General features: G+C 35.9%; 1 protein-coding gene across 1 annotated transcript; it reads right to left on the reverse strand.

Moving 5' to 3' along the window:
- Nucleotides 1-4,340: 4,340 nt before the first annotated feature.
- Nucleotides 4,341-13,221, reverse strand: rtet (major facilitator superfamily domain-containing protein rtet). The gene is made up of 6 exons (XM_073976669.1): nucleotides 12,496-13,221; nucleotides 12,085-12,426; nucleotides 6,024-6,097; nucleotides 5,122-5,297; nucleotides 4,884-5,051; nucleotides 4,341-4,812 (listed from the first exon to the last, which is right to left on the reverse strand). Exons 1-6 carry the CDS (start codon nucleotides 12,922-12,924, stop codon nucleotides 4,580-4,582), a joined length of 1,422 nt encoding a protein of 473 aa, XP_073832770.1. The 5' UTR covers nucleotides 12,925-13,221; the 3' UTR covers nucleotides 4,341-4,579.
- Nucleotides 13,222-14,787: the final 1,566 nt, after the last annotated feature.

Genomic DNA, 14,787 nt, shown 5'->3' on the forward strand with positions numbered 1-14,787 from the left:
AGAAGGAATCACATATGGGCGAAAAAAAGTGACAGTTGCTATGCATGAATATGTAAACAACATACCGTGTAGAAACCCCATTATCCTTGGTTGTACAGACGAGAATAGAGCGCACTCTATTCGAAAAATATACATATGTATGCACATAACACTTTGATTCATTGACATTTCTGTATGGTTCACACCATGTGTACAAAATTCAGATTTGTAAAAAGTGGCAGTTGGTATGCACAAATATGTAAAAAACATACCGTGTAGAAACCCCATTACCAAAAATTGAAATTTTTGTATAATACCAATTAGACGTTACGACACGTCAGCTTGCAATTTGGATACGACAACGCCAACCGTAAAAAGGGTGTCTATTTTAGAGGATTTTCAAAAGAGCGACCCTATTATTCAATATATTCTTTGACTGCTAAACCTAAATAACGACGGGACGTACACAAATATTTCACCAACCTACCAAAACAACGCTCTCTGAGCGTCCGTATTACCCAAATACGTTGAGTCCCAAATCACATTTAACAGCAATACCTAATTTAAGTCGTGACGTACAAAAAATATTCACCTACCTATAACAACAACGCTCTCTGAGCGTCCGTATTACCCAAATACGTTGAATCCGAAATCTTATTTAAAACACAAAAACCGCGACTGAAACTTTATTAAATGTTTTCATTCGTAAAACAAACATTTTTTCTTTGCAATAAATTGTATTTCATGTTTTGTTGGGCTTTTGTTTTCAAAATACAAAACACACACATACATACATTCAATAACATATCGTACGTTCTGTCAAAGTTGAAAATGTTCAACTTACAAAAAGTATACGCTCGACGTATTTCGGTAGTTCTCATAAGAATACATGTGTTCTACTTTTTTCACCACACACGCCCTGGGAATACGGTCGTATTTAGTCATAGCAGTAAAACACAAAATCCGCTACCGAAACTTACCCCCTGTTTTTGTAAAAAAAAAAATTATGTTCTCACACGAATTGTCAAATTTTGTAGATCCATTTACTCGCCTTAGCGTAAATGTGGTACGCTGATTTTTGATTGAGGAATTCTTAACTATATATAGAACGTGTCTACGAAGAATTAGATCTGTATGTCATCTAGGGGCTGAGCTATGGATGCCAAAATTATTACGAATATAGACGAACGAACAAAAAATAGTTACAAAAACAGGGGGTTATTTAAATGTTTTCATTCGTAAAACAAATAATTTTCCTTTGCAATGAATTGTATTTCATGTTTTGTTGGGCTTTTGTTTTTAAAATACAAAACACACACACATACAAACAATAACGTTCTGTCAAAGTTAAACTTTTTCAACTTACAAAAGTATACGTTCGACGTATTTCGGTAGTTCTCATAAGTAGAGTTGTGTAGTTCCGGAACGAACTAGTTCCAAGGAACTATTCCGGACAAGGAACTATTGGAACTATATCCAGCTCTTGCGTTTATATAGTTCCTTTAGTTCATATAGTTCCTTTCGTTTTTCTCGTTCCTTCAGTTTAACGCCTACGTCGATCTCTCGTTGTTGCTGTTTGTTCGCTTCAATTTAATTATTTTTATGTCAATTCATCCACCAAGCAATGAAAACATTTCGGTCTCGGAACTATTTGGAACGAAAAACAAAAAGAGCGACGAAAGAGAAAGATTCGTTAAACTATTCCGGTCTCGGAACTATTTGGAATGAAAAGAACGATGAAAGAGAAAGATTCCTTGAACAATATCGATCTCGGAACTATTTGGAACTATGGAACTACTTTAAGGAACTAGTTCCTTTTGGGAAAAGGAACTAGAAAGATCGATCCGTTCCGGGAACTAGAATGGCCAACTCTACTCATAAGAATACATGTGTTCTACTTTTTTCACCACACACGACCTGGATATGCGTCCGTATATAGGTATGGGCCTGACATTAAATTTTCAATAACAAAAATAGCTTCGTTCCCGTACTTTTTAATGGTAAAACTCGTAAAAGAGAGAACTGCAAAAAATTTGTTCTTACACACAAGTTTTCTGAAATAGTTCGGGAACGCAAAAATGGAAAATACGTCAAAAAAACTGGAACAAATGTCAAAGTCGGCGTATCTGCCAATCAGACGCCGGCAACCATGTTACTATTTTTTTACTCGCCCAAATTTGTCGTGTAAAAAGTTTTTAAAGAGAGCGTCATTCAGCGCCATTTTTGTTCAAAGAGAAGTGAACATTTTACAACTTTTTTGTGTACGGGAACGCTTTTTCGAGTAAAATGTGTAAAAGTCGTAAAAATTGTAAAAACTTTTTAGTTCTGGAACACAGCTAATGTTGTTTTTGTAAATTTGTTAGTTGTTGTAATTCATGCATATACCTTATGTAAATATGCCTTGGTGTAAACACCGGGGTGTATTTCAGGATTTCGTGATATCCAGTGGATTTTGGAGCGCAAGTGTAAACTTGGCATAATACTATGTTTACATTTAAGAAATCCACTCGATTTCAACGCTCAATTCCATTGCTGAGTTTTCATTTGGCGTATACATACATAAAGGAATTGACAGTTGAAATCCACTCGATATCAAAAATGTAAACGTACTATAATTCGGGTATACACGCGACCTCCCGATTCATCTGAAATTTTTACCACAGGTAGGTCTCATTGTCCTGAACACAAAAATATATTCTTCCTTCCCGGCCTTAGAAACCTTCAAAGTTCAAAAAAATCTCGTAGCCATGCAATCTTAAATATTATAATTTATGAGAAAATTTAGTTCGCGTATACCATAGTTCTGCCCATAGGAGAAAAATTTATATGCCCGGCCGAAGGCCTGCTATTCGGAAAATATTCTTTATAAGAAAATTTTAGGGTCAAGTAGGGTTTAGGTGCGACCCTGCGATTTCTTTGGCATTTTTTTTTATCACAGATAGGGGCTATTGTACTGAAATCCATACTTCCCGAGATATGAGCTTTGAAAGTAAGAAGAAGTCATAATGAGACATCCCAAAGGGGTCTTCTATAAATAAAGGACCCTCCACGAGTCTTATATAGAAAAAGACTCCCTTTTCTATAGATAGAAGACTTCCTAAAGGGTTCTTATATAGACAGAAGACACCCAAAGGGATCTTATTACAAACAGAAGGGCTCCAAAAACGTGTTTAATAGGAAGGATAGAAATGCATACAATGTCTCCCAATATCTTTATATAGTGGACCTCTCAAAGGGGTCCTATTCTATATATAGAAGACCCACCAAAGGAGTCTTCTATTGATAGAAGACCACCAAAAGGGTTATTTTGTAATGAGGAGACTTCCTAAAGGCGTCTTCTGTAGAAAGAAGACCTCTAATGGGTGTTCCATAGAGAGATGACCACACAAAGTAGTCATTAATAGATAGCAAACCTCCCAAACGGGTCTCCTATGAATAGAAGACCTCTTAAAGGGGTCTTCTAAAAATAGAGGACCACCCCAAGGGGTCTTCTGTACATAGAAGACCTCTTAAGGTCGTTTTCAGTAGATAAAAACCAACCAATAGAATGTTCTATAGATCAAAGACTAGCAGAACCCCCTAGATAGAACCCCTACTAAAGGGGTCTTCTATAAATAGAAGACCACCCAAAGGGGTCTTCTATAGACAGAAGACCACCCAAAGGGGTCTTTTATAGATATATAGACAAAGATCTCCCAAAAGGATCGTCTGTGGATAGAAGATCTGCCAAAAGAGTCTTGTATATATAAAAGACCTTCCAAAGGATAGAAAGACCTTCCAAAGTATATAGGATTTCGGAATGGCGTATCCTATAAACAGAAGACCTCACAAAAGTGGTATTCTATGGGTAAAGGGATCGTCTACAGACAGAAGACCACCAAAGGGGGTCTTTTATACCTAGAATACCTCCTAAAGATGTATTCTACAGCTAGAATACCTCCTAAAAGGTCGCCTATAGATTTAAAACCTCCCAAAGGAGTCTTCTATAGAACGAAGTTTTCCCAAATGGTCTTCTACAGTTAGGAGACCTATCAAAAGGCCCATCTATGGATAGTAGTCCTCCCAAACGGAACCCCCACAAAGAGAAGACCATCCAAAGTGACTTTCTATATGTAAAAGTCGTCCCAAATGTGTTTTATATACAACAAAAAACCTCTCAAAGGTGTCTTATATAAATAGGAAGCCTTCTCAAGGGGACTTGCTATAAATAGAAGACCTCTCAAACGGGTCTTTTAAGGTTCGCGACCTACTATAGATAGAAGACCTCCAGAAGGGGTCTTCTATAGACAGAAACCCTTTTTTTCTTTATAAAAAGACTTTTCCCATATCCTGCTTAATTACATTAGAACAAATATAGGTTATGTGTACAATAAATATTTATTTATATAAAAAAATATCTATATATAAAGTATATATAAAAAAGGCATTATATTGTTATACATATGTAGTTGTAAGTACTAAGTAATACATTTTTGAAATAGTTTCTATGCGCAGATATAATACAGAGAGAAATATTATTAAATAATTTCAAGACAGTTACAACCTCCGATGGAACGAATACAATGGAAAGGAAGACACAGAAGCACTTATACAAAGACGTTTATGCAAGTTGTGTTTTTTGCAAAACATAGGCTGGTATCAGTAATAAAAGTCCACCCGTAACATAGGTCATTTTCGAGCCGATACACCAAAAAGCTATGCAACCTACAACGGGGCCAAGAGCACGGGCTAAAGCACCCAAAGAACGGAAAATACCCAATACCGAACCTTTTTGATCATCATTGCCATATTTCGAGACTAGGGTGGTGAGGCAGGTGACAGTAAAGGCAGTGGCTGTAATTTAGAGAGAGTGGAAAAAAGTTGTTAAAGAGCATATCCTCCATAAGCTGAGGTCATCTACTTACATATGGCATACAAAATCATGCCAATATACAACAAACATGTACAATAGGCAATACCAACAATGGCAAAGGCTGGTATCAACAGATATAAACTAAATACGGCATAGTTCTTTATATCCTTTTCCGGTAAACGTCTGACCACTGATCCTTGTAATATTGTCATAATGATGCCTGGAACATGGTCGTGAGTGTAGGATTTTTCAAAATCATTTTAAAATAGTAATTTCGAAATTATTCTCACCTGTTGTTAAAAACATTTTAGCCTGATCCATGGAAGTGTAACCAAACTTGTGATACATTAAAAATGTAACAGTAAATTCCAATGCCGAATATAGGAATAAATACACAAAGTATATTAGGCCAATAGTTTGCAGAGATTTGATTTGTTTTTGGGGAACATTTTTAATGGAAGCAAATCTGTAAAAATAAAGCAACAGAAATATTAAAATATTATGGTGGTATGGAAATCGTAACAAGTTGGAAAATGTCATTGAAGCATCACATTACAATACATTTCTTTTCTGCTTCATTAGATTTCCAATACAAAGTCATTTTTAGCCATATGAATATGAAGCAACCAATCCAAACACCCCGTTAATAAAGTTAACATTGTAAACATTTGTCAACAATGATTGTCATCTCTTTTTTTTTTGCTTTGTAGAGCAAATATGACGTCGTGAAAATGTCATCGTAATTCATTGAAATCATAAATCAAGTCCCTCCGTAACATTTATAAACCAATAAACAGGTGGCCAATATTAAAGTATAATCAGATTATTAACTTCTTGAAATTAATTTCAAAAAAAATGTTCAGAGATAAGAAATACAAATATGCGTTAGGGCAAAGTAGAAACTATTTACAAAATACCGGTGAATGGCTTGACCAACATTAAAAATAATTTGTTGTTGGTAGTACGTAATCAATAATTTAAATAATATTTTCTTCTTTCAAAAATTAATATTCACAATTGCTGTTGTTGTTGTTTCATGACTGTAGAATGTAGGTTCTTTAGATAACAGAAGACCAAAGTTAAGAATTTAGGAAAAAAGACATCAACATGAAAACGTGCTACAAACCTTGCAGTAAAGATAATTGAATTAAATGAAAAGATTGATGATAAACGGCACAAAGATATTACTCACTTAAATATGGAGGAAACGTTGATCAGTTGAAAGGCGTATGATAGGGAGGAAGAGATTTCTTTAACACGCTTTTCCTGCAAGAAAAATAAAATTATAAAAATAATTAATAAAATAAACAATTAGTTCTTCTATACACTCCCAAAGGGATATTCTATAACCTCTCAAAGGGTTATTTTATAGATAGTGACCGGCTGAAAATGTCTTCTATAGCTAGAATACTTCCCCAAGGGATCTTCTACACACCCAAAGATGTCTTCTATAGGCTCCCAAGGGGTCTTCTATAGATAAAAGTCTTCCCAAAGAACCTTTTTATAGATAGAAGAAATACCAAAGAGTTTTTCGATATATAGAAGATCTGCCAAAGACATCTACCCAAAGAGTCTTTTTATAGATAGAAGACATACCAAAGAGTTTTTCGATATATAGAAGACCTGCCAAAGACATCTACTATAGATAGAAGACCTCTTAAAAGGATATTCTACAGTTAGAAGACCTCCTAAAGGGGTCTTTTATAGATAGAAGAAATCCAAAAAGGGTCTTCTATCGATAGAAAATGTCTTAAAGGTGTCTTCTGTAGTAAGAAGACCTTCTAAAGAGTTATTTTATAGATGGAAGCCCGCCTAAATATTCCTCTATAAATAGAAAACCTCCCAAAGGGGTTATCTATAGATAGAAGACCTACCAAAGAAGTCTTGTATATAGATAGAAGATCTGCCAAAGGGGTCTTCTGTAGACCGAAGACATCCTAAAGAGGTATTATTTATGGGAAAAAGTTCCTAAGAGGTATTATGTAGAGAGAAGGCTTTCCAACAGGGTCTTTATAGTCCAAAGATATCCCAAAGGCTCTTTTATAGACAGAAGATCTCATAATGGGCCTCCTATAATTAAAAATACCTTCTAAAGGGGTCTTCAATACCGTAGACCGAAGACATTCTAAAGAGGTATTATTTAGCGGAAAAGGCTCTTAAAGAGGTATTATCTAGAGAGAAGACCTTCCAACAGGGTCTTTATAGTCCAAAGATATCCCAAAGACTCTTTTATAGACAGAAGATATCATAATCGGCCTCCTATAATTGAAAAGACCTTCTAAAGGGGTCTTCAATACCGAGAAGGCCTTTTAAAAGGGTCTTATATCCTTAGCAGACTTCTTAAAGGGATAGTCTATACTTAGAAGACCTCTTAAAGGGGTATTCTGTACTTATAAGACTTCCTAATGTGGCCTACTGTACCTAGAATACGTCTTAAAGATCTTCCATACTCAGAAGACCTCCTAAAGATACCTTGTATATCAAGAAGACCTCATAAAGGGGCTTCTATACCGAGAATACCTGTTAAAGGGGTCTTCTATATCCAGAAACCTCTTAAAGGGGTCTTCTATATCTAGAAAACATCCTAAAGGGGTATTTTATATGTAAAAGACCTCCTAAAGGAGTCTTCTATATCAAGAAGATCCCCAAAAGTGGTCTTCTATATTCTATACCTAGAAGACCTTCATAAGGAGTATTCCATTCCTTAAATACCTCCTAAAGTGATCTTCTGGAAGACATCCTAAAGGGTCTGTTATACCTACAACACCTCCTAAAAGGGTCTTCTATACCTAGAAAACCTCCCATAGAGGTCTTCTATACCTAGAAGACCTTCTAAAGGATTTCCTATGATTAGAAGACCTCATAAAAGGGTATTCCTAAAGGGGTCTTCTATACCTGGAAGACATCCTAAAGGGTCTGTTATACCTACAATACCTCCTTAAAGGGTCTTCTATACTTAGAAGACCTCCTAAAAGGATTTCCTATGATTAGAAGACCTCCTTAAGGGGTATTCTACACCTAGAAGACCTCTTAAAGGCGTCGCCTATATCTAGAAGACCTCCTAAAGGAGTCTTCTATATTCACAAGAACCCCTAAACGGGTCTTCTATATTTATAAGACCTTCTAAAGGGGTCTAAGAAGGTCTTCTATACCTAGATGACTTCTAAAGAGGTCGTCTATATTTAGAAGACTTCCTAAAGAGGTATTCTATCTCTAGAAGACCTTCTATAGGAGTCTTCTATACCTATAAGACCTCCTAACGGAGTCTTCTATATTTAGAAGACCTTCTAAAGGGGTCTATTCCTAGAAGATCTCCTAAAAGTGCCTTATAGGTATATTTAGAATACCTCTTAAGGAGGTCTTCTACATTTAGAAGGCCACCGAAAGGGGCCTACTATTCCTATAAGACCTCCTAAAGGTGTGTCCTATACGTAGAAGACCTCCTAAAGGTGTTTTCTATACGTAGAAGACCTCCTAAAGGTGTGTTCTATACGTAGAAGACCTCCTAAAGGTGTGTTCTAGAAGTAGAAGACCTCCTAAGGGCGTGTTCTATAGGTAGAAAACCTCATATAGGGGTCTTTTATGGCTACAAGTCCTCCTTGAGGAGTCTTTTATGTTTAGAAGATTTTCTAAAGGAGTCTTCTGCATTTAGAAGACTTTATAAAGGGGTCGTATATACCCCAAAAGGGGTCTTCCATTCCTAGAAAACCTCCTAAATGTGTCTTGTAGTCCTAGAAGACCTCCTAAAGGTGTTTTTTATGCCAAGAAGACCTCCTAAAGTGGTATTCTATTCTTAGAAGGCCTCCTAAATGGGTCTTCTATGAATAGAAGACCTCTAAAAGGGATTTTCTATAGATAGAAGACTTCCTAAAATATTCTTCTATAGACAGAAGACCTCCTAAAATGATCTTCTATAGACCTCCCAAATTAATCCGGTATACATAGAAGACCTACTTTAGGATGCCTTGTATCTATAGACGACCCTTCTGCCTGTAGAGTACCCCTTTAGAAGACCAATTTGGAGACCTTCTATCTGTAGAAGACCCCTCTGTATGAGGTATTTTACCTATAGAAGACCTCTTTAAGGCTTCCCTTTAGGAGGTCTTTTATTTTTGGGATACACTATTCGGAAGTCCACTATGTTTCGAAAACTACTGTTAGGTGGCCTTCTTTCTATCCTTTCGAAGGTCTTCTATCCATATAAGACCCTGTTTGGGTGGTCTTCTACCTATAGAAGACCCCCAAAGGGGTGTCTTCTGTCTATAGACGATCCCTTTGGAAGGTATTTTTTCTACAGAAGACCCTTTGGGAGCCCTTTTATCTATAAAGGATACCTTTTTGTGACTATTGAAGACACTTTTGGAACTTTTATATTCCATAGAAAACCCCCTTGGAAGGTCTTCTAACTATAGAAGGAGGTTTTTTATGTAATGATGACCCCTTAAGGGATATCTTCTTTGTATAGAGGACCCCAAAACGTCTTCTTGTAAAAGGTGAAAAAGTTTTCTTGTGTAGACCAAAAGCTCTTCTTTCAGAAGGCCAACATATTGTCCTAGAGATATCCAAGAGGTATTTCTATGGAAGTGTCAAAGAAGTCCTTATAGAAAATCAGGTGGTCTTCTAATAGAAGTCCAGAAGGTATTCTTAGAAATGATTTCGTAAAGACCAAAATGTCATCTTTTTCCATACCTTATAGGAGGTACAAAGGCCTCCTTATCGAGGACCCAATAGGTTTACTAATAATATATCAAAATATAACCGTTTAGAAGATCAATTACTTCCATTAGAGAAGATCAAACGATCTTATCAAGGACGCCCAAAATTTTTTCTCAAAGAAAATCAAAAAACTTCCAAAAGTTATCTTTATAAAATAACAAAAGTCTTCCTAAAGAAGTCAAAAAGATTTCAAATGGTCCTCATAAAATTCGATTAGGTCCTCTTATGAAAGTGCAAAGTTTCTTCGTATAAAAAAGCCCAGGGGCTGGATTCTTGTTCTATGAAAAATTGAAATGAAAAATATTTCCTTTATAATTTTTTCATTTGACAGTTTTTTCCTTTATAAAAGTTTTCATTTCAAATTTCCATAGAAACAGAATTGAGCCCCAGGCCGCTTAAAAAACACCAAAAAGGCATGGTAGAACAAGAAAAGGTAGCAGCAATACCCAGCTGACTGAACTGGGTTGTAGTGTTAGTGTCAAATTCCATTCGACATTTTATGTATTTATTTCTATGTTCGATGTATATTAGGGATATATATTTTTCAAGAACAAATTTATTCATCAGAAAAAAAACTATTTCTCATAAAGTCGGCTTCATATCATTGACATGTAACCTCCTCCAGGTCCAAACGCCATGCCGCACACTAAAACACCGCTTATAGAGGCGGTACAATATTTGTTAATATGTGTGGTATTTTGTTAAACTTGAAAATAATAAAGCCCTAATAAACATGTGCTTTTTTGTTTTCAAAAGCAAATGATTGAAACAGCTTCTCTTTTTTCAATGAATTACCAGCGACCCGAAACATGTTTGCAAGTATTCTACTTTCTGCGAGAAATTATGCATTTAGTGGAATGATATGGAAACATTGATATTGAAAATCTAACGAGTTTTCATTCATGTTTTCCAAAATATTCAATCAAATGTGAAAAATTATTAGTTTTTAAATTCCAATAATTTATAGACATTTCCTTGTTTTGTTTACATTTACGTTGACACTAAGGTTTACAAACAAAAACAAATTCCTTTGTGGTTGTTGTTCGAGTTGTATTTGTTGTAGTATTAACTTTACCTTGTATTTGTTCTACCATGCCAAAAAGGCTTTAAAAATTTCAAAAGTTTTCGTAAAAGATTACAAAAAGTCGTTTTAAGGAAGTCCAAAAAGTCTTCTGTCCCAAAAGACTCTCCTAAACACGCCAAAAAGTATTCTTTTAAATAGAAGACCAAAACGGACTTCTGACAGGTGTCTTCCTTTAAGGGGTTACCCCGGAGCAAGTTGAATGTTTTCATTAAGCTCTGATCGGGACAAAATTTATTTCACAGGTAGGTCTCGTCACCCTGTATAGCTGTTTTTGGAACCGCTCATGGCCCTATGGGCTAGGTTACTGTGTTTGTCAAATAAAATTAAATATATATAACATTTATTGCGGAAGTCCATACTTCCCGAGATATGGGCCTCTGAAGTTCCGAATATTCCTTTGTGTGTAACTTCGCTATTTTTGAACGGATAATGATAATATGGATACTACTGTAAAGCTTAAGGAATATACTATACTATTTTATACATTTTATTATAAATAGACTGTCTTCGGCCGAGGATTTAAGACTTTTTTCTATGGACAGGTGCAAATCTAGGGAACGGCAACAAAATTTTCTTTAAAATCATACATTTTCTCTAAATAGCCGGCCTTCGGCCGTGTATTTAAGACTTTCTCCTATGGACAGATGCGAATCAAGGGAACGGGAACCAAATTTTCTTTAAAATCACAAAAGTTTCTCTAAGTAGCCGGCCTTCGGCCGGGGATTTAAGACTTTCTGCTATGGACAGGTGCAAATCTAGGGAACGGGAACCAAATTTTCTTTAAAATCACTAAAGTTTCTCTAAATAGCCGGCCTTCGGCCGGGGCTTTAAGACTTTCTCCTATGGACAGGTGCAAATCTAAGGAACGGGAACAAAATTTCCTTTAAAATCATCGTTTTTGTCTAAATAGTCGGCCTTTAACAGGGGAATTTTCTGAACTTCAGAGGCCCATATCTCGGGAAGTATGGACTTCCGCAATAAATGTTATATATATTTGTGATCAGGGTGACGAGACCTACCTGTGAAATAAATTTGGTCCCGATCCGAGCTTAATGAAAACATTCAACTTAAGCCATCTTGTCTTTAAGCGAAACAGATTTTTAAAAGATCTTTTTTAAAAAAATAGTGGACTGCCAAATTCAAAATTTCGTTTTTTTTGTCAAAAAATCGGGCAATTTTTTTTAATCCGTATCGCTTAAAGGTTCGATTTTTATGTATTTAATAAGCTCACCAAATCATATGAAGATCTGCCAGTACGTTTTCATACAAATCACAATAAATTGTTCAATTCCAACGCTTATACATATGTATGTATGTATCTCAGCCAATTTTGTTCCGACTTCAAAATAAGAAAATATTTGTTTCGATTTTTTGAAACTGATAAGTAGAGGTAACCCCTTAAGTGAACCATTCATATAAATACTAAAAGTAAGGATTCACCATAACCACTTACCTTTGGTAAAGTTTCCTTTAAGCAAAACACCAATATCAGCAGATCTCCCAAAGCCAATGCCAGGGCCAGCAGTGATGGCAAAACAAACCAAGGTCCGGTGGATTTATTTGAAAATATGGCAAACAGGGCACCAATCATGGGCCCCACAATGAAACCCAATGAAAATGCCACGCCCACTAAAGCCATGCCTCGACCACGATTTTTGCCACTAGAAACATCTGTAATAATGGACATACTAAGCGATATATTTCCCTTACTTAAACCACCAACAAAACGAGCCAAAACAAAAACAGCAAAGTTACGGGAAAATGCCCACAACAAATATGACAATGCGATGCCGACCTAAAGATAAATAAACAAATTAATTTAAATATCTCAAAGAAATGACCATTTAGTTTTTAAATTTCTTACCGCACACATTATAATAACCGGTTTGCGACCATAATAATCCGATAGACCGCCAACCACAGGACTTGCCACAAAACTACAAAAACTAAACATGGAACCTAGTAGACCCCCAAACAGCACCGAATTATAACGGTCGGGTGCACCCACAAGCTCTTGAAACCATTTGATGCGATCCGTTAGCACCGCATATAAACCGGAACTGTCATTCTGTTTAAAATATTCCAACAGCGACGGCAACAGTGGCAAGATGATTGTAAATGCCAACAAATCAAATAGCAAAGATATGAAAACAATGTAAACCATTGGATTTGTACGTTCCTGATCTACATTTTTCTTATTGGAATCTGTTGCTTCATTGTTGTGGGTGCTGTCCGTGGATTCTGTTGCCGTTTCCTTATTATTATTATTCGAGCGCTGCCTTAACGACGACATTCCTGCTGTTGTCGTGCGTAGGTGGGGGGATCTTTGATGAAAATTTGCTGATGCTTTGCAATGAATGTACTCCCGAGCGAGCTATGTACGTGCTGTTACTTGTTTATCGTGCTACTAGTAAGTGAACTCTTTTTTTGCCCAATTCATAGCGTCTTCAAGTACACTGCTTGCTTGTTCAAGAAGTTGCTTGCTAATCAAACTCACATTTCTACATTTCTATACAATTCAATTGTGAGAGGTAGAGCCATTCAGCGGACAGACGACACAACAAGTGAAAGTTTGAGAAACAACAAAAAATCAACATTCACAAACAAAAACAAACGAGTGTGGAATGGGGGGGGAGGTTGTTGGTTACTCAATACTTGATAACCACTTACTTAATGTTCGTGTTGTGTGGCTTATAGCAGGTTTACATGACTAAATGTTAAATGTTAAAAAAATATGGCAATATATAAGTAATACCCCGGTTACACTTAAGGGGATTAACCCAGTGGGTTTGGATTTAAAATGTCAATTCCATAGAGCAAACGTCAAATAAATCCTCTCGAATTGTTGCATTTTATGTGGTAATACTAGGGTTACCCTAATATTAGGTCTACTATAGATAAAATAACTCCTAAATGAGTCTTTTATAGATAGAAGACTTCCTTAAGGCTGCTTCTAAAGATAGAAAATCGTTTGGAGGCGATTCTATTAGGTAACATATGGCCTGTTCCCGTACTTTATAAAGTGGTAAAAGTCGTAAACGATTTTCATATAAATTTTGTGTACGGGAACGCAAAATGTGTAAAAGTGGTAAAAATTGTAAAAACTTTTTAGTTCTGGAACAGAGCTATATTTATAGAATACATCTTCAACGGTATCGATATCAGTAGTCGAATTCTGTAACTAATTTTTTGGGGTTACCGACAAAAATCGGTAACATTAAAACGCAAAATTATGAATGAAAAGTATCAATAAAAGCTGAAAACACTGTTTAGTCCGGTCAAAACAGACATTGAAATAACAAAAATTCCCACAAAGCTGAATTTTGGTGGAGAGCTAGGGTTTGCCATTAGAAGCAACGTCCTAAAAGTCCCCATCGATCCCATGTGTGCAAAAAAAAATATTCGGGGTCAAAGGTCAAAATTTAAGGATTTTTTTGTTTTCGGATTTATTTTTGGAAAACGGTTGATCTAATCAAAAAGTGACTAAAGTAAATATTGTAGACAGAAAAATTACCTACAAGTTTGACCCTTATAATTTTTTTCTGAGAAGGAACCATTCTTGAGATGTAGCTGTTCTAAAAAACACATGATTTTTATGCACTTATAAGGGAAATATGCACATATTCAGACGAACCGGCTAAAATAAGCGAAGTAATCGCGTCTGTCCCCCAAAAAATATATATATTTTCTTGAAGAGCGAAATTATAGCTATCTTCTAAAAAAAATTCCAACAAAATCGGAGTGTGTTTAGTAGAGTTATTCAATGTTAGAGTCATTTTATGCAAAAATAGGCCATTTAACCCACATGTGAAATCGAAAGCCCATCGGGAACGACCCCAACGAAAACTCTCCGATTTTTTTCAAGTTTTGTCCAAAGATAGGGTTTGTTGCGCTGATTACGGAAATGTATAATTTTCAACGGTTGCGGACCCGGTTCGCCGGTTATTAGACCCGAAAGGCCAAATTTAAAAACCGGGTTAGACCCGGTTCTACTGAACCGATTACTGCAAAGTGGATATCGTTTGAAAGCTTACGGAAGTATCTAACACATAGTGTCGTTACTTTAACCGGTTCGCCTCATAATGTACTTACGCGGCTAATTTTTTATTTGACCTTTAGATCGAGATATCTCGAAAATGGTAAGTCTTTTTTAAGA

This window comes from Musca autumnalis, unplaced genomic scaffold (assembly GCF_047663935.1).
Source record: "Musca autumnalis isolate F117 unplaced genomic scaffold, ASM4766393v1 scaffold_1, whole genome shotgun sequence".
NCBI lineage: Eukaryota > Metazoa > Arthropoda > Insecta > Diptera > Muscidae > Musca > Musca autumnalis.